At 37.4% G+C, this 27,500-nt stretch overlaps 1 protein-coding gene across 1 annotated transcript in view; it reads left to right on the forward strand.

Annotated features, from left to right (window-relative positions):
- The window catches only part of LOC137992740 (ras GTPase-activating-like protein IQGAP1), a 61,232-nt gene that overhangs the window by 5,444 nt on the left and 28,288 nt on the right, over positions 1 to 27,500 (forward strand). Inside the window, exons 6-18 of the mRNA XM_068838233.1 lie at positions 3,495 to 3,562; positions 3,652 to 3,743; positions 4,795 to 4,816; positions 5,465 to 5,643; positions 7,321 to 7,435; positions 20,039 to 20,202; positions 21,464 to 21,548; positions 22,789 to 22,940; positions 23,462 to 23,513; positions 24,129 to 24,292; positions 24,615 to 24,705; positions 25,460 to 25,623; positions 26,564 to 26,654. Of these exons, the coding sequence (XP_068694334.1) occupies positions 3,495 to 3,562; positions 3,652 to 3,743; positions 4,795 to 4,816; positions 5,465 to 5,643; positions 7,321 to 7,435; positions 20,039 to 20,202; positions 21,464 to 21,548; positions 22,789 to 22,940; positions 23,462 to 23,513; positions 24,129 to 24,292; positions 24,615 to 24,705; positions 25,460 to 25,623; positions 26,564 to 26,654 (1,439 nt within the window). The remainder of the gene's footprint in view (positions 1 to 3,494; positions 3,563 to 3,651; positions 3,744 to 4,794; positions 4,817 to 5,464; positions 5,644 to 7,320; positions 7,436 to 20,038; positions 20,203 to 21,463; positions 21,549 to 22,788; positions 22,941 to 23,461; positions 23,514 to 24,128; positions 24,293 to 24,614; positions 24,706 to 25,459; positions 25,624 to 26,563; positions 26,655 to 27,500) is intronic.

Consider the following 27,500-nt stretch of genomic DNA (forward strand, 5'->3'; position numbering starts at 1 on the left):
TTTTGCGGCTGCGCCTGCTTGGCTAAAAGACATTTTGGTTATGGTTGTTTTTTCCCAGTATATGAAATAACGAAATAAGAAAAAAAGGAAGGATATAATGTTATTACGTTGTTGTTGTTGTTTTAGAAACAGAGCAATCCCGCGTTGTCTTTAGTTCGTGACAAACCATTGCGTGCCCTAAACAAATAACGCTGTGACTGGCGCTTTGACCAAATCCACAAAAAGCTCATTCCACTATTAAAACATTTTACTGATAATACATGTATAAGAAAAAATACTTTAGTTCTGTCCTGTAGCAATGATTTTCGTCCAAATCAAGATGACTTGCTCAAAAAAAATTGATACCTTTTGGGTCGTGTGGTTTAATTGTTTCACGGCAGTTTTCACAAAAGCTCCACATGAATCAAGCGGCATTGATTCACATTTTGAAAATTCATTTTTAACTCAACTAACCAGTAAAAACGTTTACCTGTATTAGACCCAAACGTTTTTACATAAAACTGCCACAATCTTTACTTTTTCACTTTTAAACCTGAAAACATTGGAGGCATTGCCACTTTCCTCATCTTTCTGAAGTATGGCGTGAAGAATTTGACGGGTTGCGGGTTTTTCTTGCACTAGCGAGTTTGACAATCACCAGAACAGTAGCAGCAATGTTTTGTTGAGAGAGAGATGGATGAAGATCTTCCTGCATTGCTGATCTCAGATAATTAATTAAATAAATAAATAATTAATTCGGGGGACCAACTTGGAGGGCTGGGCACCCCAGCTGAAATGCTTGGGAGCCCGAAGGGCTCCCCGAAATTTTCCTTAGAGCACAGCCTTGCCCCATTTTTGATGGCAAAAAGGCAATTCCTTAATTTCTTCGTTTAATGTTCATGTAACACTTATCTTGATTACAATGATTTGCTATTAGTCTCTCCCCCACAGGGCTTTTCAGGACTAATTTTACAATACTTTTGTGGGGGACTTTAGCGAGACTGCTTGTTACACAGTTTACAATTAATTTTTTTTTATGGATAGATGCCCCCGTCCAGCTTAGGTTGGACCACAACACCAGGGACTACGTCCCCTACTCTTATCGAACAGTGAGTGGGTTCTTTAATGTCCCATACTATTTAATTTCCAACAAGGGTTATGAGATGGGACCTCCGGTTTACAGTCCTTATCCGAGAAGACTTGAAAGTCTAACCGTTTGCAGATGTAATTACAAAGGCAGCACATTCTCCTCAGTTATTTTAAGACCCTGAGTGTTGGTCCAGCCGGAGTCGAACTCACAACCTCCCTCCCTTCGGTTTCTGGAAATGTGGATACACAAAAAATCAGGGACTCAAGTGCTTAATAGTTTTGTGGTTCAGCAGTTGTTGTATATGCGGGCATTTTGTCCTTGAGTTTCAAAAAGGTTCTCAGAAAATCGAACATGTAAACCTCAAACTAACCTGTTTCGTTGTTCAACGATAAAGGGCTTTAGAGGATAAGCACAACGTCACAGAAGCAGGAGTCAATCTTTGAAAATAACTTGCGAATGATGCAAAAATGTAGGTTTAATTGGTCCTTGACTTATAGTTTCTCACATGACAAACAAAACAAAATTCATAAACCAAACAATACGAAGTTTGCAAAAGCATTTAAATCAGCCAGGTTTGTATAAAGACTAAAAAACGATCATTACCAACCAGCATTTTCACGCAACACAAGTGACACTGCTTGCACGCAAACATGAGGTATTGCGCCAGGTTACTAAGCCGTTGAACAATCATGTTTTATTTGAAGAAACAGAAATGCCTTTTAGAGCTTTCCGCCTTTGGAACACGAAAATTTCCAATGTCTATTTCATATTTGTGCTTGTGAGTATCTTCAACATTTAGAGTTGGACAAATCCTTTTTCATTTTAACTGGAATTGCCTACATTCATTTTGAAGTCTTTTGTCATTCATTTTTGAAGTCTTCTGTCGGCTTTTGTCCACTGCGTTCGTTATGCCCAAGACAACATTATTATGTTAATCATCCTGGTTTGCCCCGAACACTTGTGGGGGGGAAAACCATGTGTTCCAATTGTCAGAATTTTCACAACTGTTCCGTGTTTAAGTATTCCGGCGTTCCGTGTTTAAGTATTCTGCCGTTCTACTGTTCCACCGTTCCGGCATTCCGTCTTTAAGTACTAGCCCACAAAATCTACTAGCCAAAACTGAAGTTTCACTAGCCTATGGCTAGATGGCTACTGTTAGTATCAACACTGGTGTTTCTGGAAAACCGTGTCTGACCTGCTTGGGTAACCAATCAGATTACAGGTATTGCAACATCTTTCCTGTACTGAAAAAACAAAATAAACGTGGTCTTGTTTTAAAATTGTAATTATTTAGAGCAATGAAAATAAAATGAATGTGTTGGTTGCAAAAAGTAGTTTTCCCTAGAGAATGTTTTCTATTTTGATGCATGCAGGCCATTGTTTTTTCATTGTTTTGTTGATTTGGATTCATGACTGTACCAATAAAACTACTACACATACTTGTCAACCAAGATTTGTGTTGAGTTACAGTATTTTTAAAGCAAACTAGGAGTTATTATACATGTACATGGAAAATTTCTGGTATACCACTGTAAGGTGATTTGTTCTAATTTTTCCTTCTTACAGTATGTATTATTGGGACCCACATGTTAAGCCAAATTGAATTTCACACTTCAAAGTATTTTTATCTCATTTTCTCCAAGGGAAAACTGTCTTACTTTGCTATGAGAGAGAGTTTTTTTGAAGAATTTACACATTCCTCAAAAAAGAGTTATCATGATATTATTTCCCCAATTTCTGGTTTGCAGCCACCCAAGCTCCTTTATCCATTTATCTGAATTATTGGAGTAAATCATGATACTTCCCAGAGAACATCAGAAAACTCTACAACAAAAGCTCTATACAAAACGTTCCTTCACTCTGCATTAAGGGTGTGGAACAGCCTCCCAGCCACCTTTTTGTGGGTACAATCTGTCTCAATCCCAGGAATCAATTTGTTAACCCTTTGACACCCAAACCAGACTGAACCGCCAGACCATTTTACTTGTCAATGGGGAACCCCTGGGAGTCAATGGGTTAAACAATGAGTGAACAAGTAATTGTTGGTACTTGAAATGTGACGTCTTGTGCTGTCTTTGGTGGATAGTCGTGTGTTTACAAGTCGGGGAGGGTAGTGTGTGTTGCTGAATGGCATGAGACTGGCATGTTTCCTCCCATCCTCCTGCTTGAAGTAAGGTGGTCTTAGCTTGAAGGCCTTGTCTTTGTAGATCAGAGTAAAGCGTGAGACACCAAGAAACTTGCTTTAGGTGCATGCAAGACTTTGACAAACACAGCCTAAAAAAGTATTGCTAATAAGAGGTAACTTGACATGTGAATTAAAAAAAAAACTTTTATTGAAATAAACAAGAATTCTAATCTTGTAACCTTTTTAAAAACAGACAAGTTGATATGTTTTCCTAAAGAAAGTTTGATTTGTTTTCCCTAGCTTATTCCTGTTCAAGTTAGGATTGGCACCTCAAATACAAGATCTGTATGGCAAGGCAACCTTTACCGGTAATGTTAAAATGTTTGTCCAGTGCACGTAAACAATAATTTTGCATTTGCTCCTTTTTATGCACACTTAAAAACCTTTTGTTGTTTAGATGAGCAGATCAGTGCCATGAGGAAAGAGCTGGAGAAGTATGGAATTCAAATGCCAGCATTTAGCAAGATTGGTGGCATTTTGGAAAGTGAGGTAGGAATGGCAGGACCTGCACTAGTGTTGGAGTTTATAGTATTCTTATTTACTCTAAAATACTGCAAATTAAGACTTTATTGTGAATTTACTCTTGCAATGGTAACAGACTTTAGGTATTATTTAAGTGTACAGAGGTTTCTTCCAGATGGTGGTGTAATGTGGTCAGAAATCAAGTGGAACTTTTCAAGGATACAGAAAAGTACAATCATTTTATTTCAGAGTGGAAAAAGGGATTGAAACACTAGCGTTAAAATTTATGTGGAGGAATAAACTCAACGGAAAGTGAGGGTATGCGAGAGATAACAGTTTGAATACAGCCGTGTACACATGAGGCCTCAATTATGATTGAATTCTAATCAAATTAAATGTGAAATGGGTTTGTATCAACTAATTACAGTCCCATAACTGGATGATAATTACTTCAAACAACCTCAATGGGGTTGTTTATTGAGGTTGTTTGAAGTAATTGCAGTGCTTAATTGAACAGAATAGCGAACATGTGGTGGTATGAGCAGACAAAATACTTAATTTACTTTCCAAGAACTATACAAAGCTTGGATGAGTGCAATCTAAATCAGGGCACTTTGCACTACTAACTCTACTTGCATTATGGCAAGAATGCTACTTGCATCGTAGGACAAAGACTAATATAAGATGCTTTTAACTTGTGTAAATTGAGAGCTACTTGTAATGTAAATTTAGATTCATATCAAGGTAGCAAGTAATTGTTTTCAAAAAGTATGCCAAGTCTGTTTCATTAAATTTATTGTTTAAAATTACCAATTTTTGCTTTTTTTTGTGCATAAGTTTAATTTAAAATATAGGTGTTGGTAAAAGTATTTTTAAATTAAAGCTATATGAAACTAGCACTTATTATTTTTTTTATAATAAAGTCTCATATTTTGTAAAGAGTACTGTGGAAAGGAGATTTTTAATCAAACAAGGTTGAATTGATAAGCTCGTGTGTGTTCATTATTTGGCTTCACTTGCCCCTTTCTTGTGATTACTTCTATAAATCGGCTAACCATTTTTCATTGCATTTTTGCAGATGCCAGTAGATGAGGCTGCATGTAAGTAAAAAAATTAATGTTAAAAAACCAAAGTATGGTAATTTTTGGCATTTAAGGGTGTCTTCAAGTTGAAATCTTTTTATTCTGCTCCTGCATCATTGTACTCAAGTTTACCTTGGATTGATTGACGCACAGAATTGGGTTTATCAACTGGGTTGATATGGTAAATTGACCGCGGTAAAGAAATTTGAAAGCTGACATTTCAAGCATCAGCCATCTCCTTTGACAAATTGCTAACGCTTGAAATGTCAGCTTTCAAATTCTTGCTAAAACAACAGAGGGCACAGGAATAGGTCATTTGTGTGATGATGTGATTTTGTGACCCAAGATGAGATTGCTTTGTCAAAATGTGTTCTTTCTGGGAATCGACTTCACAAAATGATGGCAAAAGACACTTTCTCCACGTCTCCATTTCACACAGTTTGAGTGACCAAATTTTTAAATAGTGACAAGACCTCCTTGTGGAGGTTTTCTGGGAAACCTCTGGTCTTCGTCCTTTTCATCAGGTATTCCCTTAGGTCCTTTTCGTTTTTTTGTATCATTTGTTTCATTGGCCGTGAAAAGCCCCTGGGAGGAGTGGTCAGTTAAGTACATATATATCGTCTTCCAGAATCCGCTTTTTATGTTCATGGTTATTGTTTCGCACAGTACATGCTGCAGTGATTGCCATCAATGATGCAATTGATCACCAAGTTGCAGAGAACACTCTTGAAGTTCTGCGCAATCCCAGTGCTCATTTAGTTGATGTTACCCCTGAAAACTCGGAACCTTACCAGTCAACTTTATATGACGCCAAGTTGAAAAAGGCAACACAAGCACTAGCAAAGGTAGAGTATGGGTCAAAATTCCTTTGGATATTTTAACAAACCTAACCGTTAAATGTACTGAATCCTGCAATCTGATTGGTTTACTGCTGGATTTCGTTTTGGTGATGCACTTTGAGTCGCAAAACTCTTGGCATTTTGTTAAACAAACTAATGGCATCCACCACAAATCAACCTTGCGTTGTTTAGATTCACCCGACAGTATTGTCTCCCCAGTTATTAGAGAGACTTAGCATCACGTGAAATGCGACCGGCAAAAGTGACCATAAATCGCTTTTGTAAAAATAAAATAAAATAAAATAAAATAAAATAAAATAAAATAAAATGAAAAAAAGAAAAGACATGAAATGACCACGTGACCATGATTTTCTCGCCATTTTTCGCGTTTCCCGTTTGCTGCTAGCTGTTTCTACGTGACAGTAGGCATTTTCGCGTTAGCAGTACACGTGGAATTTTCTTTCACGTAACAAGCTGTTTGTGGGGAAAAAGAGAAACCCAAAACCATCTCCCGTTTAGTCAAGCAACGCAAAATTAGGTGCCGTGGTTATAGAACGTTCATAACTGACTCCTTACCGCAATTTTCTTCATGAATTCACGTTGTCTCTTTGTTGACTCACAAAATAGCTTCATCGAAACTCACAAAATTTAACACGGAAGGTTTTTCACTTTATGTGGAGTCTTTTTCTACAAACAGTGTTTAAGAAAACTCCGAACTCCGTGGTCCATTTCCAGTTTCCGTGGGTCTCGCGAAGCTAAAGTCACAAGCTTCACTCCATTTTACGTGAAACTTTAAACGGAATCCGATGTTTGCTGTTTCACTTAAACGTGATACTAAATCTCTCTACATCATTGCCTTCTCACAATAATTCGTTTAGCTTTTCAGCAACTTTCACCGACAATATCGCTAAAAATGTTTAACCAAAACAGAGCTATTTGCAGGCAAGAACTCTCAGTGAGTGTTAACGCGTTCAATTTCTGGCCGTTGTGTCTGTAAAGTGACGTTTTAACAATCTATACAGTACTGTAGTTTCGCTGACACCAACACAAGGAAGGCACCATTGCTTTCTCGTCACATCGGGCTCGAACCTTTCACGTTGACGCGAAACTGAAGAGTGTTTTGGTTAATCAATCTCACGAAAAAATTTTTCATAAGAGTGGAAATAAGGAGTACAGTACAGCCAGTTTGCTTAGTTCGGCACACTGGCATTTTATTCGAAGTTCTAGACAGTTTTTTTCTGTAGGGAAAAAAATCGTCTTTGTCAACATTTGATACGCCTTAACTATGAGTGTGCCAAAGAAACTTGACCCATTTTGGCTATTTTCTTGCCTGCTAGCTATAGATCAACCACTCCAAAGGGAAATTAATATATTTTATACTTTTTTACAACAAGTAGAAATTTGCCGTTTGCCAGTTTTTGTTTCATGTATTGTCTTTTCTATTACAACGCGTGCGCAGATGACAATAGAATTTGATGCTCCTTTCAAAGCGCAAACTTTGCACAATCATGTTCTTGTACAAGTGAAAAATGAAAGGTGCCAAAGGCTTTCCACATAGCATGCGTTTCTGTATCAGTTGCCGTAATTTGGTGGAGCTTTATCCACAAACTCTTTCGCAGTGAAAACTTTCGCCTTTTGTTAAGAAGGGATTCTATGATTTTTTTTATGTTTATGGATGCACAGTCCCCAGGCAAAGACGGAACGGATGTCTATGACACTCTTTTAACCCAAGCAGAAATACAAGGAAATATCAATAAAGTTAACGACTCAATTAGGAAAAGGAAGGCAGAGGAAGCACGTAAGTTTGAATATATAACTTGAACAAACTTGAGAACAACTTTTGAATTATTATAATAACAACCATGATCTCAAAACTTAACTTTGATACATTGTTCCTACATGAACTTTTGTTGTTGCTCTTTTTTATGAATACAATTCGAGTAGGGGGAAGTCTTCTTAGCCTAAATTCACCTACTATAAAATTAAAATCAACCGACAAACGAACACCAGGTAATTATAAATGACCAACTACGCCTTAACGCACGTTGAAGTGTAGCGAAATCAGCCTCAAGTGGATTTCAGTATAGAGCTTCAAACGTGCTAAAGGGTTTTTTTTTCAATGGATTTTTAAAATGTTTCAAACGACTTTGGGTTTTCTATAAGGGTGGAAAGTTTCAAAATGCTAAAGAAACCTAGTTTCTACATCAGACCAATAATAGTTACAAATCAAGCACCATTTCAAACTATTTAAGCGGTGTGAAAGCTTTTGTGGCCCCAACGCAGGTCTATCTGAAGGAAAAATCAAGCTATGTAATTGGTTATTTTCTCCACAAATCTGCAAAAATGACTACTACTCTCTGGCCTTAAAAGAGACTCTGCATGAGGTAAGACACAAGTCAGTAATTTTCCCACACGGGGCAACATCAGTCCCAGTGTTTTTCCCTCGAACTTCTGATTCACTGAGGGTGGTCTTTTTAAGCAAGTTACTCCAAAGACACTGCACTGGTAAATTCAGTGGTGAATCTCTTTTGGATATGGGCGATGACAAGATTGAGGCGTTAGTTTCTGTCTATTTTCTTAAAAAAGCTTATTTTGTAATGATCCACTAGTCTTTACTCAATTAAAAGCGAAAGACCAGTGACAAGATCGTGATTTGACAGTGTAGTAGATGAAGAACACAATATCAACAATGATTGGCCACCATTGACTAATCATGCATTGCTTCTGAAATAGAGTTGAACCCCGTTATTTCGAATTCCCCGCTATTTCGAACAAATGTTCATTTCCCTTGGTTTTCCCCTCTCTTTTTTTGAGTCGTTTTACTACATTTAATTCGAACTTGGTTATTCCGAATTTCCCGCTTACTCGAACTAATTCTTGTTTCCTATGGACCTAATGCTTTCCTTTTATTTCGAAGTTTAATTAAAAAGTTGGTTAACTAACTTCAGACACTGTCAGAAAAACTTTACAATTTTCCCATTGCGCACAATTCGAATTGCACAATCTGCCATTCCCGTGGAATAAACCACAATTATGGAGATGAAACGTAGATTTCTAGCAGGAAAAGTCGGTAGATATAGAATTCCTCTCTACACTTTTAGATTTTCAGATAAAGTTACCATCTTTGCTCTAATTTAAATAATGAAAATATTGTGAAACTTTCAGTTAAGACCAAAAGGCCTTCCAGCATCACGATATATTCCGTGAAGAGTATTTTATGACGAACCGGCTATTTCGAACCCCACTTTCTTGAACTATTTTCTCTTTCCCTTACGACTTCGATATAACGCGGTTCAACTATACATGGAAATTGGGTTCAAGGTCAGTCTGGGACAACGCTGTCTGGAATTTGAAGCAGGGCCCGTTTTTGTAATCGGTAAATCCTCCCACCCTGACCCACCAACAGATCCATTGCATGGGGGAAGATATCTGTTTACAAACATTGCTTTTGTTATTCAAATCTGCCAGCCACAGAAACGAAACCTTTTGTTTCGACAGCCAATGGGGCTCTTGTTGGCACATTAATGTATTCCTATTCCGGAATACGGTCAATCGAACGCGTCCTTAATTTAATTGTTATTAAACCCGTGTTTTTCATAGGGACCGGTATGGATTCCGAAAAGTCGAAAGAAGAAGTTTCGTACTTTTCAAAATCGGGTTCACTTTTATTCTGAAGCTTGTGTAAATCGCTAAACTTAGCCCACAATAGAACGGAATGGAAACACTCCTGAATATATGAATAATTTATTAATGAGAAATTATGATACACAAACGGGATTTGCCATCGTGGCATGAGGGCGATCTTATTTACACGAACCGCAATCACAGTTTACCGCAAACGACGTCAAATTGCGAAGTAGTTAAGAAACTCGCTTAAATTATTCTAAGTGCTGCGAGTCTCACGCATAAAAGTAACGGTAATTATATTAAACGAAACAAGAAAAGAAACATTTGACTGTAAAGGCGCTGTTACACTGTGAAATGTTTCGTGCAACTTGCCTCGCAATGCTCTGGCAACATTGTGGCGGGATAAGTTGCACGAAACATTTCACAGTGTAACATACCCTGCAACGGCCAAAATCGTTGCGAGATAAGTTGCAAGAGCCGTTGCCGAAAGGAGAATTAAGTTCTACTTTTCGTGCAACTTGTCTCGCAACGATTTTGGCCGTTGCAGGGTATGTTACACTGAAATGTTTCGTGCAACTTGTCCCTCCACAATGTCGGCAAAACATTGCGAGACAAGTTGCACGAAACATATTTAAGTGTAACAGCGCCTTAATAAACTGATTAACTCACGGCCCTTAAAACAAATCAAAACTAAAAACCGTTCCTGAGAAAACAGAGCAAAGCTGCACTTCACGATAACCTCCGAGCACGGAAACTATAATTTTATTTGATATGCATTAAACGATTATACATTGGTATAACGCTACCCCAAGTCTCACTTTCCATAATGTTTTTTCTACTTCCGTGGACTTCCTTTGCTGATTTGTACCGTTCAAGGTTTATTTGCTGCAGCAAAATGGTTTTGAAAGGTTCTGATCAAACAAGACCGATTTGTAAATATTTTAACGTTTACTTTGCTCCTGAGGTGCTTGTTTGTCAACCAGTATTCTACACAATTTATTGTGTCCTTTCTAAGAAAAGTTTAGAGGCCGGGACGAGGTCACTTTTTTCACAGATGACTTGATTGTGGAAGAGAGATTTTAGTGGAAACGAAAAGCACAAATAAACAAGGGATCTTAATGAACCTTGCGATAATTTCAGTTTAAAGTGTTGTCGTTTTTTTAATATCCCCTGTAATGTGCTGTTTGGTAGTGACGAACTTATGAAGCTCAAGCGATCTGTACACACAAAAAGAAATATAAGGTCTATATTTTCAATACCTCAGCTTACCTGTATCCAACTAGAGCGCACGAAGTGTTCTAGATTTCCCAGCGACTACCTTGTAAATTTGCTTCAAACCATATTTTTGTCAACAATAGTCGATCGGGTTCTTTTGTTTCAGAGATCGAATAGGTTGTGGATTCAGTTTTGCCAATTAGATAACTTTTCTTTCATATTTGAGAGGTGTTTAATATCCAGACCAATCATCATCAGTTTTTATTTGTAACCACTTCGTTATTAATACGAAAGTGCAATTTTTCTGTAACACTCAACACGAAGTTATATCGGCTATCCAAACCAAGTTTTATTGCACTCCGTCATGGGGAAAAATGATAAAATCCTAATTCAATGGGTCTCTCGAGATAAATGGAATGGAGTGAAACAAAAAGTGAAAAGAAGTGACATAAAGCCTGCTTACGAAACGCTACGTTCGGGGCAAGAGGTACAGCTAAAATCGAGCGGTCGCTGGTTCAAGGTTGTTGTTTGCGAGAACTGGTCGCCTAAAACAGTTAAAGGTAAGTTACGTCGCCAAGGAAGCACGCTTTTTTACGCGAAGTTTTCTCCTGTAATCCTTTGCCAGAAAATAAATTTTCGCAAATGTCTTCTCGGTTTAAAGAAACCGTCAGTTTTGCGATGGAGGTACGATGTCGGACTTCATTGGCCAGGGTATTCTAAGTTTGCCAAACTATGAAATCAGCCTTCTCATGTATTTATCTTTGTGTTTGAATTTAAACACAAAACTGTAGAGTGCTTAAAGAAGGCATGATCAGTGCCTGTTCTGTTTGGGCAACTAGTGAGCATAGATTTTTCGGGTTTATAGACTTATATTAAGTTTAATCAGGGAAGAAAAGCCGGGACCATTCCAAAAAACACTCACCCTTAATTGTTCTTTGAAGGATGGCATGCATTATTCTCACAACTGTGCAGCAAACTTACTACTTGAGCAATCATTTACAGCCATTCCAATTAGCAGGCGGTTTTGTCGGAATGAGTAGGGCACGTACTTCCCGGTGTTGTGGTCTGTCTTCTGTTGTGTATCATGGTTCGGAGGGTAAAAAAGGGGCCACAGCAATTGGCGCAAGCTGTTGTGGCGCTCTGTCAGTTTGACTGGCAGACTTAATAAGTAAAAATGAATAATAAACCTGTGCGAGGAATGGGGCGTCTTGAAACACCTTTTTTTCCCAGTGTCCGTAGCCCATAGGTCAGAGGTAAACAAAGCCAATTTAATGTCATTAGTTAAGTTCAAAAGATTTAGCCCTGGCGAAATTCAAATAGATGGCTTTATGCATGTTGATGATTGTTCTGGTCCGATTAAAAATAATTTGTCTGGTACTAAGCGTGACGATTTAATTATTGTTACACACTGGAATATTCTGTAAGATGGTAAGGTGCCGTGGTTACTATGAGCATGAAGTTTTTTTGTGGATTAATTTATGGGCCTTGCTGGGCTACCTCGTTCTCCCTCTTGCCATGCCTACCTCGAGCTACTCTTTGATTAATGTAGGGCGCAACTTAGCCGATAGATAACCCCACACTGACAAGAATCCGACTCAGTACATTGCACGCTCTTTCCAATCGAGTTTTACGTTTCGAGGTATTTATTATACACAAGAGGTCTATGATGCCATCATGGTTATTAACTCTAAAAAATCTGGTATTGGTATTCCATTGGTATAAAGCTGGCAGGCAACTATATTTCTGAAACACTAGCGATGATATTTAAGGTAACACCTGTTGATAAAGAAGTGAATCAACTGATCCAGCAAATTATCGCCCTTCTCTACCTTGTCGGCTTTAACGCAAGTCTTCGAAAAACTAATTTGTGCAACGTATTAATTACAGCGAAAAAACGAAATATTTTCCAGTTCCAGTTTGGCTTCAGAAAAGGTAATTCAACAGCGTAAGCTGTCTGTGAAATTGCAGACAGTCTAAGAAAAGCAATAGACAATAACCTATTTAGTTGTGGAATACTTATAGACTTTTCGAAAATATTCGACACCTTAAATCACCAAATAGTAATGAAATTACAATCGTTTGAAATTAGAGGGCTTCCCTTAAAATAGTTCTCGAGTTACCTTCAGAACAGGCAGCAGTACATCGCAGTAGGTGATACAGAGTCTCCAAGACAAGCTATAACTTTCGGAATTCCACAAGGTAGTACACTAGGGCATTTGCTTTTCTTACTTTATATTAATGATCTACCTAACTGCTCAGAGTCCCTAATTTTGAGGATTTTTGCTGACGATGCAAATCTGTTTGCCTCAGCTCGTGATTTGAAAACTCTTGAAATGTTAATTACCTCTGAATTAGAAACAGTCAAGGAATGGTGCGATGTTCACAGACCTTCTATAAATTATACCTATCTGCACTATGGAGGCATTGCGAGGAAAAACACGGCGGAATAGAACAGTATTTCAGCATGAACGTTACCGGTCAGTTAAAGAAGTGACCCTATGGCGAGGCAGATAGCAGAGGCGGTCAGAATTAGAAATATGACCGCTGCACAGCTGATGAACACAAGCTAGAGTGTCAGGGGCTAACTCGAAAACCTCACGGTTGCTTTAGCCCTAGGCTCCAAACGATTTGTTACTACTTATTGACTGAGTAGGAGGGCCGGGCGGGATAATATTTGGACCGAGGTCATGGCGTACGAACCGAGCGCGTTAACCGAGGGCCAAATATTTTCCTGTCCGACCCGACCAAAACTCAGTCAATAAGCATTTTATCATATGGGCTCTTTACATTATGTATGAGCACTCAGAAGATGACGTTGGGACAAAATAAAAAACAAAAATTTGCACCGAAAATTTATCTTAATGTTGTTTGCATTTGCTTTTCTGGGTGTAAATAACTTGGATGTTTAAAAAGCGACGAAATCCCCTAAAATTGCATCGCACGGAGCAGTACGTGTTCCTAGGAGGGCCGTTCGGCTTTTTCCGGCGCTGCTCGCGCTAATGCGTACGGCCCTCATACGGGGATTTTTTCAATAGTTTACAATGAAAGCGCGCACGGGGCCGTACGGGCCATATGATAATATTCCTTGTTATCCTATTGTACGGTTTTTAATGTATATAACAATTTTTTCTTACAATAGCTCTAAGTGTGAATCAAGAAATACCTCTTAGTAACCGAGTTCGAGGTCCGTACCGTAATTTACATACCGAGTTTTTTCCCATTGGTTTATGCGCGCTTGGGCCATAAATCAACGAGAAGAAAACGAGGATCCGTAACTTACAGTACGGACCGAGAAAAACGAGGTTAGTAAGATATTTATTATATCTCTGAGGTTATTAACACATTATTAAGTAATCCCGCGCGGGGGCAAGGAAACCAGTCGAAGTCACGCGGAAGGTTCAACTGCCACGAAGATTGCCGTGTGAAAATCCGGAAAACTAAATCTTCTTGGCTATTTGAAATAGTTGCTTGCAAGATTCAAACAGTTTTTCAAGTTTATGTAACAGAAACGACATGAACAACTTGCTGGATAATATTTTGTCGAAATTTTTAATTTAGCGGGCTATACAGCGGGCCGTACTTAGCTCTTATTAACCGAGAAGGAGGTCTGTATGGGAGAATCTTAACTGAGGTCGTGAGTACAGACCGAACGCAGTGAGGTCTGTTCACACGACCGAGGTCAAGATTCTCCCATACAGACTGACTAAGCTCGGTTAATAAGATGTTTATTATATGGCAAACAAGAACAATTTAATTCGTTTAATGTAACTGGTTTGTACTAAGTGACATTTTGCTTGCGAACGGCGATGAATGGCGGTGAGCTGAACCTAATTCTGTCAAAGTTTGCTCGTCATCCTCTCTTTTCTCCTTTCCCTTTTCTCTCTTTCATAAATAAATATTGGTAGAAGAAAATACTCAATATTTTTGCATTTTAGTTTATATCTTTTCACCGCAAAACATTACCAGTCTAGATGCCGGTCTAGAGACAGAGCCATATAATAGGGACCTTAAGCAAGGACGACGACGACGGTTACGAGAACGCAACAAATTTGCATATTCAGTAGGCAAAAACAATAGCGTGGCACGCCCTGCTCGTGCGTTTTACATTTTGATACATTTCTTTGCCGTTCTCGACTTGACTACGACGTGAAATGATCAAATGTGGAGGACGAGAGCACATGACGATCAATTTTCAATTTTCTCTCTGAATATCCACACCGTTCTCATCAATTTTATTCTTGGATTGCGCATTCACACTTTCCAAACCGAACGACATGGAGTAATCGTAAAATTATTACAGTAACGGGAAATAATATTTCTAGGCAACGTTCTCGCAGCCGTCGTCGTCGTCGTCGTCCTTGCTTAAGGTCCCTAATAATGTAGAATACGGCCCGCTAATTTAACCAATCACAGAGCGCATACTATCTCAGCGATATAGTAAAGATTGTAAAGGATGGTCCACAATGAACTAGGAATTTTTGTACAAGTGTTCATTGCGTGCTTGGATGTTGACAGGAGCAGTGTTGTTTTGTGCGAGGAATTTCGACAATTCTGCAAGCTTAATTCGTTTAACAGCGTGCGTTATCGGTTTTCCAGTCTGTTTCCTAAATGCATATGTAACGAAAAATAAACCTGGATATTATTGAGCGCTTGTAAGAATAAGATTCCCAAGAGAAACTTCAAATTAACCTGCCGAAATAAGGCCAAGCATTTGCTTCGACGGAGATGATGCCACTAATCGAAATGGAAAAGATCTCTCTGAAATTACAAATTAAAATTACGACGACTTCGAGAACCGAAGTCACAGGTTTGTGGAAATTCAGTGAAAAGAATATTTGCTGTGAAATGTAAACAAAATGCTCGTTCGAATGAAACAACTTGAAATGATCACTAAATCGGCTCGGGAGAACATTCTTTTCGTGAAGGAAGAAATCATGAAAACATTAATACGTGGATTAAAGTATAAACGTTGCACCATCATCGATCGATAGCGGAAAGTTTGTCTCCGGTTGGAGCATACACATCTCGGAAAATTGTAAATATCTCATTGGTTGGAACGCACTTCCGGAAATTTTAGAATCCGGTTTGTCCTGATCTTGTGCTGAAGTGTCATTGACGGAGGAACAACCAAACAAAAAAGGCCTTTGAATTGCGAATACGCTTGAATAAAAGTCTGCCTTGCAATCTGCAATTTTCAGTTGACACATTTTGCCATTACAATTTGTGTAATTTCTTTGCCTGCTTTTCACTCTTCTTGAATTCTGTGGGATGCCTGTGGAACACAGGCACATCACGGTTAAAAATCAGTCTAGTATATATCTTTTTATTCTTCGTCGTTTTCAGATATGGCAATTAGCCACGTGCTTGTGCTTCTCACTGTTCAAAGTTATGCCGTTTTACTCATTTAAAAAATTAATTTATTTGCGCTGTGTGCGATGTATAAGCTTACTTGGCCAATTTTTGAGGTATAGCAGTGGTAAGCGAGCGTAAAAAATAAACCATATGCTCAGTTAATGTACACGAGATACTGAGTTATAGAATTAAATTCACCTTGAAGAAGAAACTGAACTTTCAGATGATGTAAAAATATTGCTAATAAGCAATTGAAAACACATCCTAAGGCTCAACTGAAAATGTAAAGGTAGATTTTTCGAAGCAGCATGCGTTAAGCAATCAAGAAAGTGTTTGATCGTTAACTAAACTAAGCGCTTGAAAAATATATATTATAACTCAAAATATGCCTAACCACTCAATGGATAAAAATTGTTCGAAATTTACTCCAATCGCTTTGTTTTCTTGCAGGTATAAGTGCAAAAATTATGCATAAATGCTGCTGCTGCTGCTGAAACAAAATTTCACCATGAGTTTTTTACTTGTCGAAATACACAAAACTGCGAGATTAATTTCGTTAATTGATCACTATCATGTTTCATGAGAGAACAAACATGGTCAAATTGTGTAGAAAAGTGCTCTTTCGAAAACTTTCACTGAAAGATGACTTACACAACACAAGAAAAACAACAGAGAAAATCGCCGGAGGTATTCTTGCATTTGCGGAATATAAACGCACGATTGATTTAATTTATTTGTTGAAGATACTGATCTTCCGAGGTATGTCAAAGGCGAAAATTCCTTCAATTACCAATTTATTTTAGGACAAAAAAACTTGTTATTTGCAAAAAATCCATCGGTTGATCAATATAAAGCTAAATTTGGGAGCTAATCAATGCCCATTATTACGTTAATTGCTATGAAGGCGGCTTTAATTCTGCGCAGCTTACTCCATGAAAAGAGGAAATGCGCTCGGGGGTTTTCAAGAGTTTTTGACAGGCATACCTACTCGTTTCGTTTCTGCTGTCACTTGGCATTTGTGTGTTCCCCTGCCTGCTTTTCATTCATGCCATTGGGCAAAAAGCCTTGTGTTTCATGTTACTGATATGTGTGAACAATGAGCAGATTTCCTATTTGATATGCTAGCTTTTTATATAACTTGTCAGGGAGTATTTTACTCAGTGTATTCAGACCTATTGCTAATTTTTCATAAGCAAAAGACCTATTTCTCACCAGTCGAAAAGTAAACGCTCTTAACACAGATTTGGATCTTGTCAAAATTGGAATGAAATAAACTTTGAAGGCAAGGAAAATGAGCAATTTTTTTTCTCATGGCACATGTCGTATTAACCTTGAAGTACATTTTAACTTCGAAACTCCCCCATGAAAGAAAGTTTTGGGAATACTTTCATCGAAAAGAATGAAGTTTTTGTTCAAAATAATATTGGAAAATCTCAAAAGTCTTTGCTCTTTAGCTCTTAACTCAGACAACTTTCCACAGTAAAAAATAAAAAGTACATGTATGTAAGACACTCAGATGACGCTTGTCCCAGTAGCTGCTAAAACAGTTCTTCGTCCTCTGTACATGTATGTATAGTAATCTCTTTTCTCACTTATCTCTTTGTCATCAAATACACTTCATTCTTTGTTGAATCATGCATTTCACCATCAAGAACTTTGCGAAACAGTGTAAACGTACAATAACTACACACCAGCACATGAGAAATTTTCAAAACATCTAGAAATGTACGGTAAGCTGCAGTGTTTACAAACCTGTTATCTCCTCCGGCCAAGCAAGGGATCAAGTCTGTTGATGTTGCTCAAGTAGCATTTAAAACATTCACTCCTCAGGCATCCAGGACAACCCCAGTTGACAGAGTGTTAAGTGTTTATGAGTCAATGAGTCAGTGAGTCAACGAGTTAGTGCAGTTAATTAAACCATAAAATGAAAGCTAAAATTTCAGAGAGTGCTTTAGGCCTAATCACTGAAAGGAGGGCTTAGGCTTAATCAACAAATTATTGCTATATTGACTGTGAGTCCATTGACTCATGACTCATGACTCATTGACTCGTTTGACTCATAAAACATGCGTTCTCCAGTTGACAAGTAAAGTCATCTGGCATTGGACAGTAAAATTTGTGAAGTCTCACTCCCAGGAGTCAATGGGGTTAAGCCCACACAAAGTTCAACCAGGATATCTCTACTCACTACGATTGCATACTTTTTCGACAAATCAGCTTAACCACAAGTTGAAACTTTCTGCATTCATCTCTTAAGGTGGAGTGGTAAAATTTTTGTTAAGCCAAGTGCAGTTAAACTTGAGACCATGTTGCGGCCTGGGTGCCTTATCCCTTTAAGGCTGCTTTGCCATTCTTCAAACACTTTTAGGGCCCACTTGGTGTTATGTTGGGTGTTCTTAGATACTGTAACATTCAACAGAAGATACTCTTCCTCATCTGTTTTGGTGGCCAAAACCAGGGCTTCTCCCTGTTTTCCTCCACGTCTACATTGGCAATCCAAAAGTGTCATTGAAAATGTCTACGGCAATGTAAAGAAATCATTTGTAACAGATTGGCGATACTACTTCCAAAGTATTCATTTCACAAGTAATTTACAACATTTTCATATGTTGTGAAGGCCCGTACATGTACAACATTGCCTCTCGTGTTGTAGACATAAGATATGTGTGTTAATCAGGTGTAGTTTTGAAGCTGCTTGAATATTCCTCAGTATACATGAGACAGGAAACACTAATTTTTGGTGAAGAAGAAACCAAGGCGGGTATTGTAAATTAGCAGTGTGTTTTTTCTTATACTCACATTATCTTTGTTGTGCAGGTAAATATGTTGGGTATATTTCTTGTCATTTTTATCAGTGCATTGCTCAACACACAGATTTGGTAATTGCATGGTGAACATTTTTTGGAAAATAATGAGAAAGGTGATAGAACTCTCTTACATTGTAAATGAGAAAGACCTCAAGTTCAACTTTGATATGCAGAGTGACTCTATTGGTGCTATAAGCTCTTTGTTTTGCTTGTGTTAAAAAGTGTATGTACACCTTGCCTTGCTGACACTTTTACACCATCATTTTTATCTTGTATTTAAAGAGGTTAGCCATGATTGGTGGTTAAAATGTGTAGTAGTATTTTATCCCAAATTTTATTTTAAATGTGTGAATTTTGTCTAAATTAACTACAGTCGAATCTCTCCTTACGGACACCTCTCTAATACGGACAGTTCACTTGGTCCCGAGAAAATGCCCATACATTCTTTGTAAAAATAACCTCTATAATACGGACCCTCTATAATACGGACAACGGACACGAAATCTCGGCCCCAGAGAGAAAATTCACAAAAACTTAACCTCTTTATTACGGACACTCCAATGATGACAGTTCTTATTCAATACGATTTCCTGTTTGTCGTTACATATCATTAAGTGTAATCAATTGTTTCATTGTTCATATGATAACAGTATCATTTGTTTTCAATCAGTAAAAATTATATATCAACATGTCATTGCCATTTATCATCAAGATTTCTTATTATTTGAAGACTCTCCAGTTGATGCTTTCCTTTTTCTCCCTCTTTCCTTCCCGTCATTGAATCAAATTTGGCTGATGAGTTATGCAAGATTATTTCAAAAGCTCAGTCGTTGTATGTCAAAAAACGACTAGCGAATGCTGTTCAGAAGAACATCACAGACTTCTTTAACGCAAAATGACTCAATAACAAAGAACTTTCATTAAATACTCTACTGTATGTTAGTGTTCGCTACACTTGTTACTGTTCTGTTATGTTACTGCTCGGAAACTGTGTTATAGTTTGCCATATGTTTTTGGAATTGTACAGCTTGTATTGTAACGATTTGTGCTGTCCATTATGCACCTCAAAGACTTGTTTGGGCCAGTTTTGATTTAAAGAACACTTAATACCATCAATGGAGCCTTTGAAGTGACGTAATATTCATGACCTCTATACAACGGACACCTCTCTAATACGGACACTTTGCTCTGTCCCTTCGGTGTCCGTATTAGAGAGGTTCGACTGTATCAATAGGCATGACCACTTGATACCTAAAGTGATTGAATATGGCATTGCATTCATTCTTGTTTCTTCCAGAATTGGCATTCTTCTAGAATTGGCATTTTGCCAAATTATGACGACCTGGCATAAATGTGCCTTTTTGTATCAATTTGCGGTTTTGTTTTTCTCTTAACTGCAGTGCAACAAGCTGTTCAGGAGATCAATGAAGCAATCACTAGCAAAAATGAAGAAGCTCTGTCTTTAGCATTGTCAAACAGGGAGGCCAGGTTATCAGGTTTTGGAAAAGGAAATGTATCCTGGTACATGAAGATTCTGGATCAGAAAGGAAAAGTCAAACAACAGGTGTGTTAAGTTATACATAAATTTTTAGGGCTAGACCAATGTAAGGTAGGTTGCCAGAGACATCCAGGCCTCCATTGTTCCCTGTAAATCACTATAGGGGATAAGTGGCATTAACACCAATCAAATTACTGGTATCAGATTGACAGTGGTTTAAAGAATAAAGAATAAAATTTTGGCCAACTATAAAGCAAGAAGGTTTCAGTGTTGGTAACCAGCTCCTGAATGAAGAATGCTGTCAGGATCTGCTTTCAAAATCCTAGCGAGGCAGTCATGACCCTCCACAAAGTACCAAATACAGGCACATACATAGATGTTGTAAAATGTTGGATGGGAGGGAGAAAAGGAAACCCAGCTTTTTTTCATTTCAGTTCCAGCATGAAATAGAAGTTACATACATAATTAGGTTTTTTTTTGGTATGATTTAGGCTGAGGACCAAGCAGAGTAGATACATTTGTACTGTACATGTATGGTACAGTATCACAAGTGGCTTTGTAACATAATTTAATGAGTAAGGTATCATAAACTCCCGGCAATATACATTTAACCGTGACCAAAAGCTGGGCAACTGCTCACAATGACTATTGTAGTTAATACTCAAGAAACAAATAAACCTGCTTCATAAAACCCTATCCCTGGGAAGTTAAAATGCAGGAAACCTGGGTAGGAACTCATTCCCAAAGGGTTTGCACTTCAAACTTTACAAATGTTGAAATGAGTGTTGTCATCCTAGAATGACTCTACTCACGTACTTACAGCACAGCTTTAATAATACCTGATGCTATTGCCTTTCAAGTCCAAGATTCTGTTGCTTTCGTTAGGCAAAAATATTCATTGTTGCCAATTTACATGGATACAAGCCATAAATTTTAAACTCCCAAAATTCTGTTTGTTGATTGTGCTGACACTTCTTTGTTTTAGCTTGTGATTCTAAACTTCTTATTCTAAAAACTAAAATTCTAGTTTGTGCATTGGTGATAATTCATGTTATTTTTGTTGATGTTTTGTGGGTAAGCAAAATGTGTCGTTCAAGTGACCAGGGTTGTTGTGATCCATCACCACTTTGACTTGAGAATTGTAGAATTACTTATTTCTGTTTTGTTAAGATTTCTTGGTAGCCACAATTTCTCAATGTCACTTTAGAGTTGTTTTAATTTTTGAGCGATCAGCACTTTCCATAATAGTGGTAAATGCGCAATACAATGTACATGTACATAGTTTTATGCCATTGGAGGAAATTGAAAATCCTTTTTTTTTTTTTAGGAAACGGGTGTCTCTGACCTCTCACAGGCAGATATCCAGGAATCAATTAATTCTGCCAATGACCAGGCTGATCAGCACAAGCAAAGTAAATACAGCAGTGTCAGAAATATCATTGGTGTTGTGCTCAAAATTTTATCATTTTTTGGGGCCAGTTCTTTAAAACTTGGTTTCCACTAGTACTACTGAATAGATGTCCTGTTATTTCAGACTCTATTTGCAAATCTTCCTGACAACATAAAGTTCATGATTCTGCAAGCTAATTATCATGATGGCAAATATGTTTCACTTGAGTTCGCTTTTAAATGAGACTCAAGTGTGAATGAGAGGGCGCTTTTCTTCCAGCTATTCTAGGTTCAGTTCTAGCAATGATAAAATTCCATAGATAGGCCTAACTGTGGTATATATCTCACTTTCAAAAACTCTCATAAAATGCATGTATGACTAAAGGGGTTTTTAATAATATATTTAGCAATTATTGAACGAGGCTGAGTAGGATATGAAGAATTCTGCAGGTCGTGGAGGGTTTTAATTACCAAGGCCGAAGGCCGGGGTGGATAACGTCCTCTGAGATCTGCTGAATTCTTCATATTCTACGAAAGCCGAATTCAATAATTGCTTTATTATTCATTCAAAATATTTTCTTCACTCAAACTTCTAAACCTACTCGCACCCATTTTTCTGCTCAACAAAAATAACACAATCTCGTCCCCAGCTTTTTTCAGTCATCGGTTCAATAATTTGCAGCCAGCTGCACTTTTGATGTCATTGGTTCAATAATCTGCAGCGGGCTGCACTTTTGACGTCATTGATTCAATATGACAAAGTTTCTTTCCAAATTTGGTGAACAGCAGCTGGTTATGGTGAATTATGCGTGTGGTTTTAACCAATCAGAAATGGGGAAATATTTTGAATGAATAATAATTAATTTTATTATTCGACTGTATTTGTTATTGTACAGAAAACGCAAAAAACAAGTACAAATATTCCATGGTCTATTGTGCAGTTAGTTATTGTACACTTGGTCATTGCACATACACACTGTATCTGTCACTTATAATTTCTCAGTTATTTTCAATTCACTTGCTAGAAATTTAGTGCGTAAAATTTGGATAATAAATTGCCTAGTAGATGTTTTAGTGTGTAGCATTGCTTAGTAATTCTTTACTCATTGTTTGTATTTTGACTTGTCCCAGCCGGCTCGTCAAAATACAGCACAACTCGTAAAAATACTCAGTGATACTACACACCAAAACATTATTTTAGTAATAAGATATATGTATTCTAGGGCAATTTGTTATATTTCTTACAATAATTTTACTTTTCAGTGGTGAATATAGTTAAGTCTGTGAACAAATCATTATATGATGGAACACCAGAGTCAACTCATAGTTTGCTTCAGAGACCTGAAGGAAAGTTTCCAAGGGTATTACCCAGGAGTGCATTTCTCTACCATGATGGGCTTTATAAAGCAAAACAAGTAAGTTAGTGATAATTGGGATCTCAGGATGATTTTGACGAAATCAAGAACTTTTCAAGATTTTTGTTCCAAAACTCCTCAAAATGCCATCAATTCAGAGTTTTCTTAAAAACTTGCTTTTTGAAGACATCTTTTAAGCCATTGATTGGGCAGGTACAAAACACAGGTTACCGATCTCTGGTCACTAGCCACAGGTCATGGTTTCACCGATGAAGAAAAAACCATAACTCTTTACAAATGCTAACATTAATAATAAAATATAGGCCTAAAAACTTATGTTTAGGCCTAATTAAGCCTAAAGTTACCTTACGTAAATCTTTAGGATTCATTCAGTAGTGGAAAACAGTGACCTATGACCTGTCTTTTGTGCCTGCCTGATCAGTTGCTACTTGTATGTCACGTTTTTGGTTTTGCCTTATATTGTGATAAATCCCTGATATTAATGTATTTCTTAGCGGATAAATGCATGTACATGGGATAGATAACTTCATTTCATTATCACCTTGTCATATATTTCTCAGGATTGCGAGGATTCTTGGCTTTCACATGATGTCATTTCTGAACATCTAATAGGTATAACTTTTAGCTTAACGTGATTTTGTTCTTGTTCGCCATTTGAAGCAAAATAATCTCCTGCAACCTTGTGCTTGGGCCAAATTTATGAGAATGTTTGCTTTGAAATGAGTTCATTTGGTCCAACTCTTGAGCAAAAAAAGAATGTTTCAGTCAATGCACAGGCTAACTGTCTATATTGAGCACCTGATCGGATTAGTCAAGAAATACAGTAGCTCTCTGGTGGTGTCCTTGAGTTGAAACTTCAGATTCATTGTGGAAATTCTTTGGGTACTCTGTGTTCTGATATGAAATGAATGAGCCTTTTTTGGTCTTGTCATGAAGCATTGGTGGAAAAGGTGATTCTGAGAGCAGGGAACACTGCTTGAAATTCCCATTTTCCTGGTTACGGGGGAAAGATTTAAGTATAAGTGCTTGTGTAAAGACCAAACTCCATATTTAGAAAAGCAAAGACAGTTTTACTGATACGGCAAGTCAGATGTAAAAGTTTGGCCAGAGTGCATCATTTAGTTTGTGACAACTGTAGGTGTGTTTTGTTGAGTGTCTGTTTTACTTATAAGGCACTGTATTTCAGTTTTGTTTTTTAAAGCCATTTTCCACATCATAAACTTACAGGGCTTACTGCTGTGGCATACATAAATGAAGCTGTCGAAAATGAAAACTCAACAGAGTTGATTGAAAAAATGAATAATGAGAATGCAGGCCTGACTAGATTGGATGACAGTCTCTGTAACAGATACCTCAGCCATTTGATGTCGGTAAAGGAAGAGAAAGCACAGGTGAGATCAAACTTGACATACATACAGAGCCAGACAACCTGTAGTAATAAGGAAAATTTTTTGATTGGAAGGCTAAATCCAAGGTCTGCCAAATTGTTTAAGGCCAAAGGCATACTTTTTTAGGTTCTATTATTCCCCATATTATGTAAATGGAGTTCTATATTTCCTATTAGATTTTTATTTTACTGAGAGTGAGATTGAATAAATAATTTGTTTATTTTGTTTGTTGAACCAGAGATTCAGGCACACGACTTGCAGTCATGTGAGAAATTGAGTGCTGAGCTGGAAGAGTTTTGGAAACTATATGGTTTTTTAATTGCAGGATTGTGGAGTAGGCAAAGATGATCTTACTCAGATTGAGCTTCAGATTTGTGTTGACTTTGTGAATGCTGTTGTACAGGAAGAACATGACTGTAAGTTTTGTTTTGTCCCATGCAATTTAAGGGCAGTAAAAACTTTTCCTGTGTTTGTGTTGTTGAAAATGCTATGACAGTGCAGAAAAGTATTTAAAAAGGCTTTTACTGTAGGTAGGTGAATTGAGATACACATTTCAAGAACATTAGCAGCATAGGTTTTTGTGCATCTCCAGCTTGTGTTCCCCATTGGGATATTATCAGTATGTAAAAATTAAAGGAAAATATTATGGTGTAGGACATTTTACTGTAAATGACTTCTTTGGAATTTGAACCTGCAATAGCTTACTTTCGATTTATTAAAATTCAGTCCGAAACAAAAGGCATCATCTCGAGGCTCTGGGGAATAAACTCGTACAAATCCTTATATTTATTCCCCAGAGCCTCGAGATGATGCCTTTTGTTTCGGACTGAGTTTTAATATATCGAAATTGGTCTATTAAGCTGCAACATCCAAATAGTCAAAAGAGATTGGGATGCATGCTAAATACCAGTGCTTCAGCCATGACTTGTAACGCAATCTTGCTATGCATATTTATGGCACAAGAAAGGCTACTGGTTCAATTGTTACTTTACCTATTATAGTATTAATTATTATTATGAATGCTGAGGAAGCTGAGAGCACTTGCCAAGCTTCAGTTGCTCTTGAATCTTAACTTAAGCCACTGTATCAGTACATTTGTAATGCTTTTCAAAGCTTCTGTGTGTTTTTGTTCATGACTTCAATAATTATTGTGCATTTTTATCTTCATAGTAATATCTGCCATTGCGGTGATCAATGAAGCCATTGATAAGGGTGACTACAACTGTACATTAAAGTCCCTGAAAGTTGAGGCAGCCAAGCTGTCAAGCATCTTGCCAGAGAACAGCCCACTTTATCAGCAAGTCCTCAACATTCAAAAGATGGCTAAAGCACAGGTGAAAAAGAATTTCATAGGATAACCAGTGATTGTCTGGCCATCATTGCCAAGATAAACATGCAAATCATATGGCTATATCAATAAATAAGTAATGAAGTAAGTGAGGAAGACTACAATCACAGCCAAAAAGTATTTGTACTGTCTATGAATACATGTAGAAAGGAGGCAACAAAGAAGTCAAGTACTTCTGCTACACAACCCCTGCCAGAATCTATCTTGGAAACCTTGACAAAGTTGGATAGAACATTAGGAGATTTCTGGGGGCTGAGGGTGATGTTGGCAAAGCATAGAGGTATCATATTAGGGGGAGGGGAATTGTAGTACAGTAAGCTCCACAACAAGGGGCCCTTGAACTGTAACACTGACAGGGTTGTCAGGAAAAAAAGAAAATACTTGCCTGGAACAAATGGGTCCTTTTGGAACGTACAGAAAATAGTAAGGCATCCATTCAGAATTGAGACTTTGGAAGGTTCTTCAACCAGCGTTTGGGTAATCAAACTTTCATTCCAATTTTACCCGTGAAAATTTGCCTTTTAAATTGTTAAAGACATCATCTACATTGTATGTTCTTGGTAAAATAAATCACTTAACCCATTGACGACTAAAATTGTCTCACTCCTAGGAGTCAGTGGGTTAAAATTAAATTCATTTGAAGTGAATTGCCTTTAATATTAAAGTACATCTTTCCTCATGGCAAAGATACATTCCTAGGGATTCTTCAACTTTTTTTAAAGCTAAGGGGACACAAGTTAATAATTTTATTTTTGATTTTAAAGTAATATGTTAATTATAATGTCATCAGAATTGGTTTACTATGGTTATTGTCCTGAAAACCATGCTCAGGTTTTGTGCCTGCTGAAAAAGTAAAGTTTAATACTGAATGTGAAGGGTCAAACACTGCAAATTCTTGGCTGAAAATCAGAAAATGTTGTTTATAGAAATCTGATGAAGAGTCTGCAGAATTGTGGCATGATGAAATTCAGCGAAGTTTGGATTATGCTAATCATGTCTCAGATGAAACTCGACAGTGTGAGTATACAGCTGTAAATAGTCTGTGACAATTTGTAAGGGTGCAGTTGTTTGAAAGCTGATTAACTTAACCCATTGACCCCTGGGGCTTCCCCATTGACAAGTAAAATTGTCTGGCGTTAGGCATAGTAAAATACTAAGACTTAGTATGTCCAGTTCAGGCTTCAAAGGGTTAATCCAGGATTAGCATAAACTTTGGTTTCATTTTTTCAACTTTTTGGTGAAAGTTTCTTTTGCTTAGTTTTGTTTGTTCTTCAAGATTGACCTCCTCTAATGTTACGTTTTGCTGAACATCAGAATAGAGAAATAAACTCCTTGGTTAATTTTTAATCTGGGGTTAGTGTTAATCGGCTTTTGAATGATCAGGCCCTGTTGTATTTTACACCATGAAGTATTTTTTTGCTCTCCTTTTTTTAACCATCAACGTACCACTAATCCAATAAAAGCCTAATTATTATGACTGATCGTTGATCTTGTTAATACAGGTAATTTTAAACACAGAGACATTTCATAGAAGAAGGTGATCGACATTAAAAGCTTAGTGTTTGCAGGTTGTGACTGATGTAGAAGGAAGTGGTACTTTTATTTTGTGTAGTTATTAAACTGCATTCACATGCTGCAGTTTTGAACTAAATGTATTAAGTAAAGTTTAAATACGTTGAGAGTGGGCTGTTGTGTGTAAAATAATTGCACTCAAAGTAAGCAGTCTCCTGTTGAAAAGAAAATAATGATTGCAAAATTGCCAGTCTGGTTTTGTTAAAACACACTTTGAACTTGTAACAAAAAGGAAGGTACAATGTACAGTCAACTCTCATAGCAATCACTTTTATTTTTCATTAATTACGG

Source organism: Montipora foliosa, chromosome 2 (genome assembly GCF_036669935.1).
Source record: "Montipora foliosa isolate CH-2021 chromosome 2, ASM3666993v2, whole genome shotgun sequence".
In the NCBI taxonomy this organism is placed as follows: domain Eukaryota; kingdom Metazoa; phylum Cnidaria; class Anthozoa; order Scleractinia; family Acroporidae; genus Montipora; species Montipora foliosa.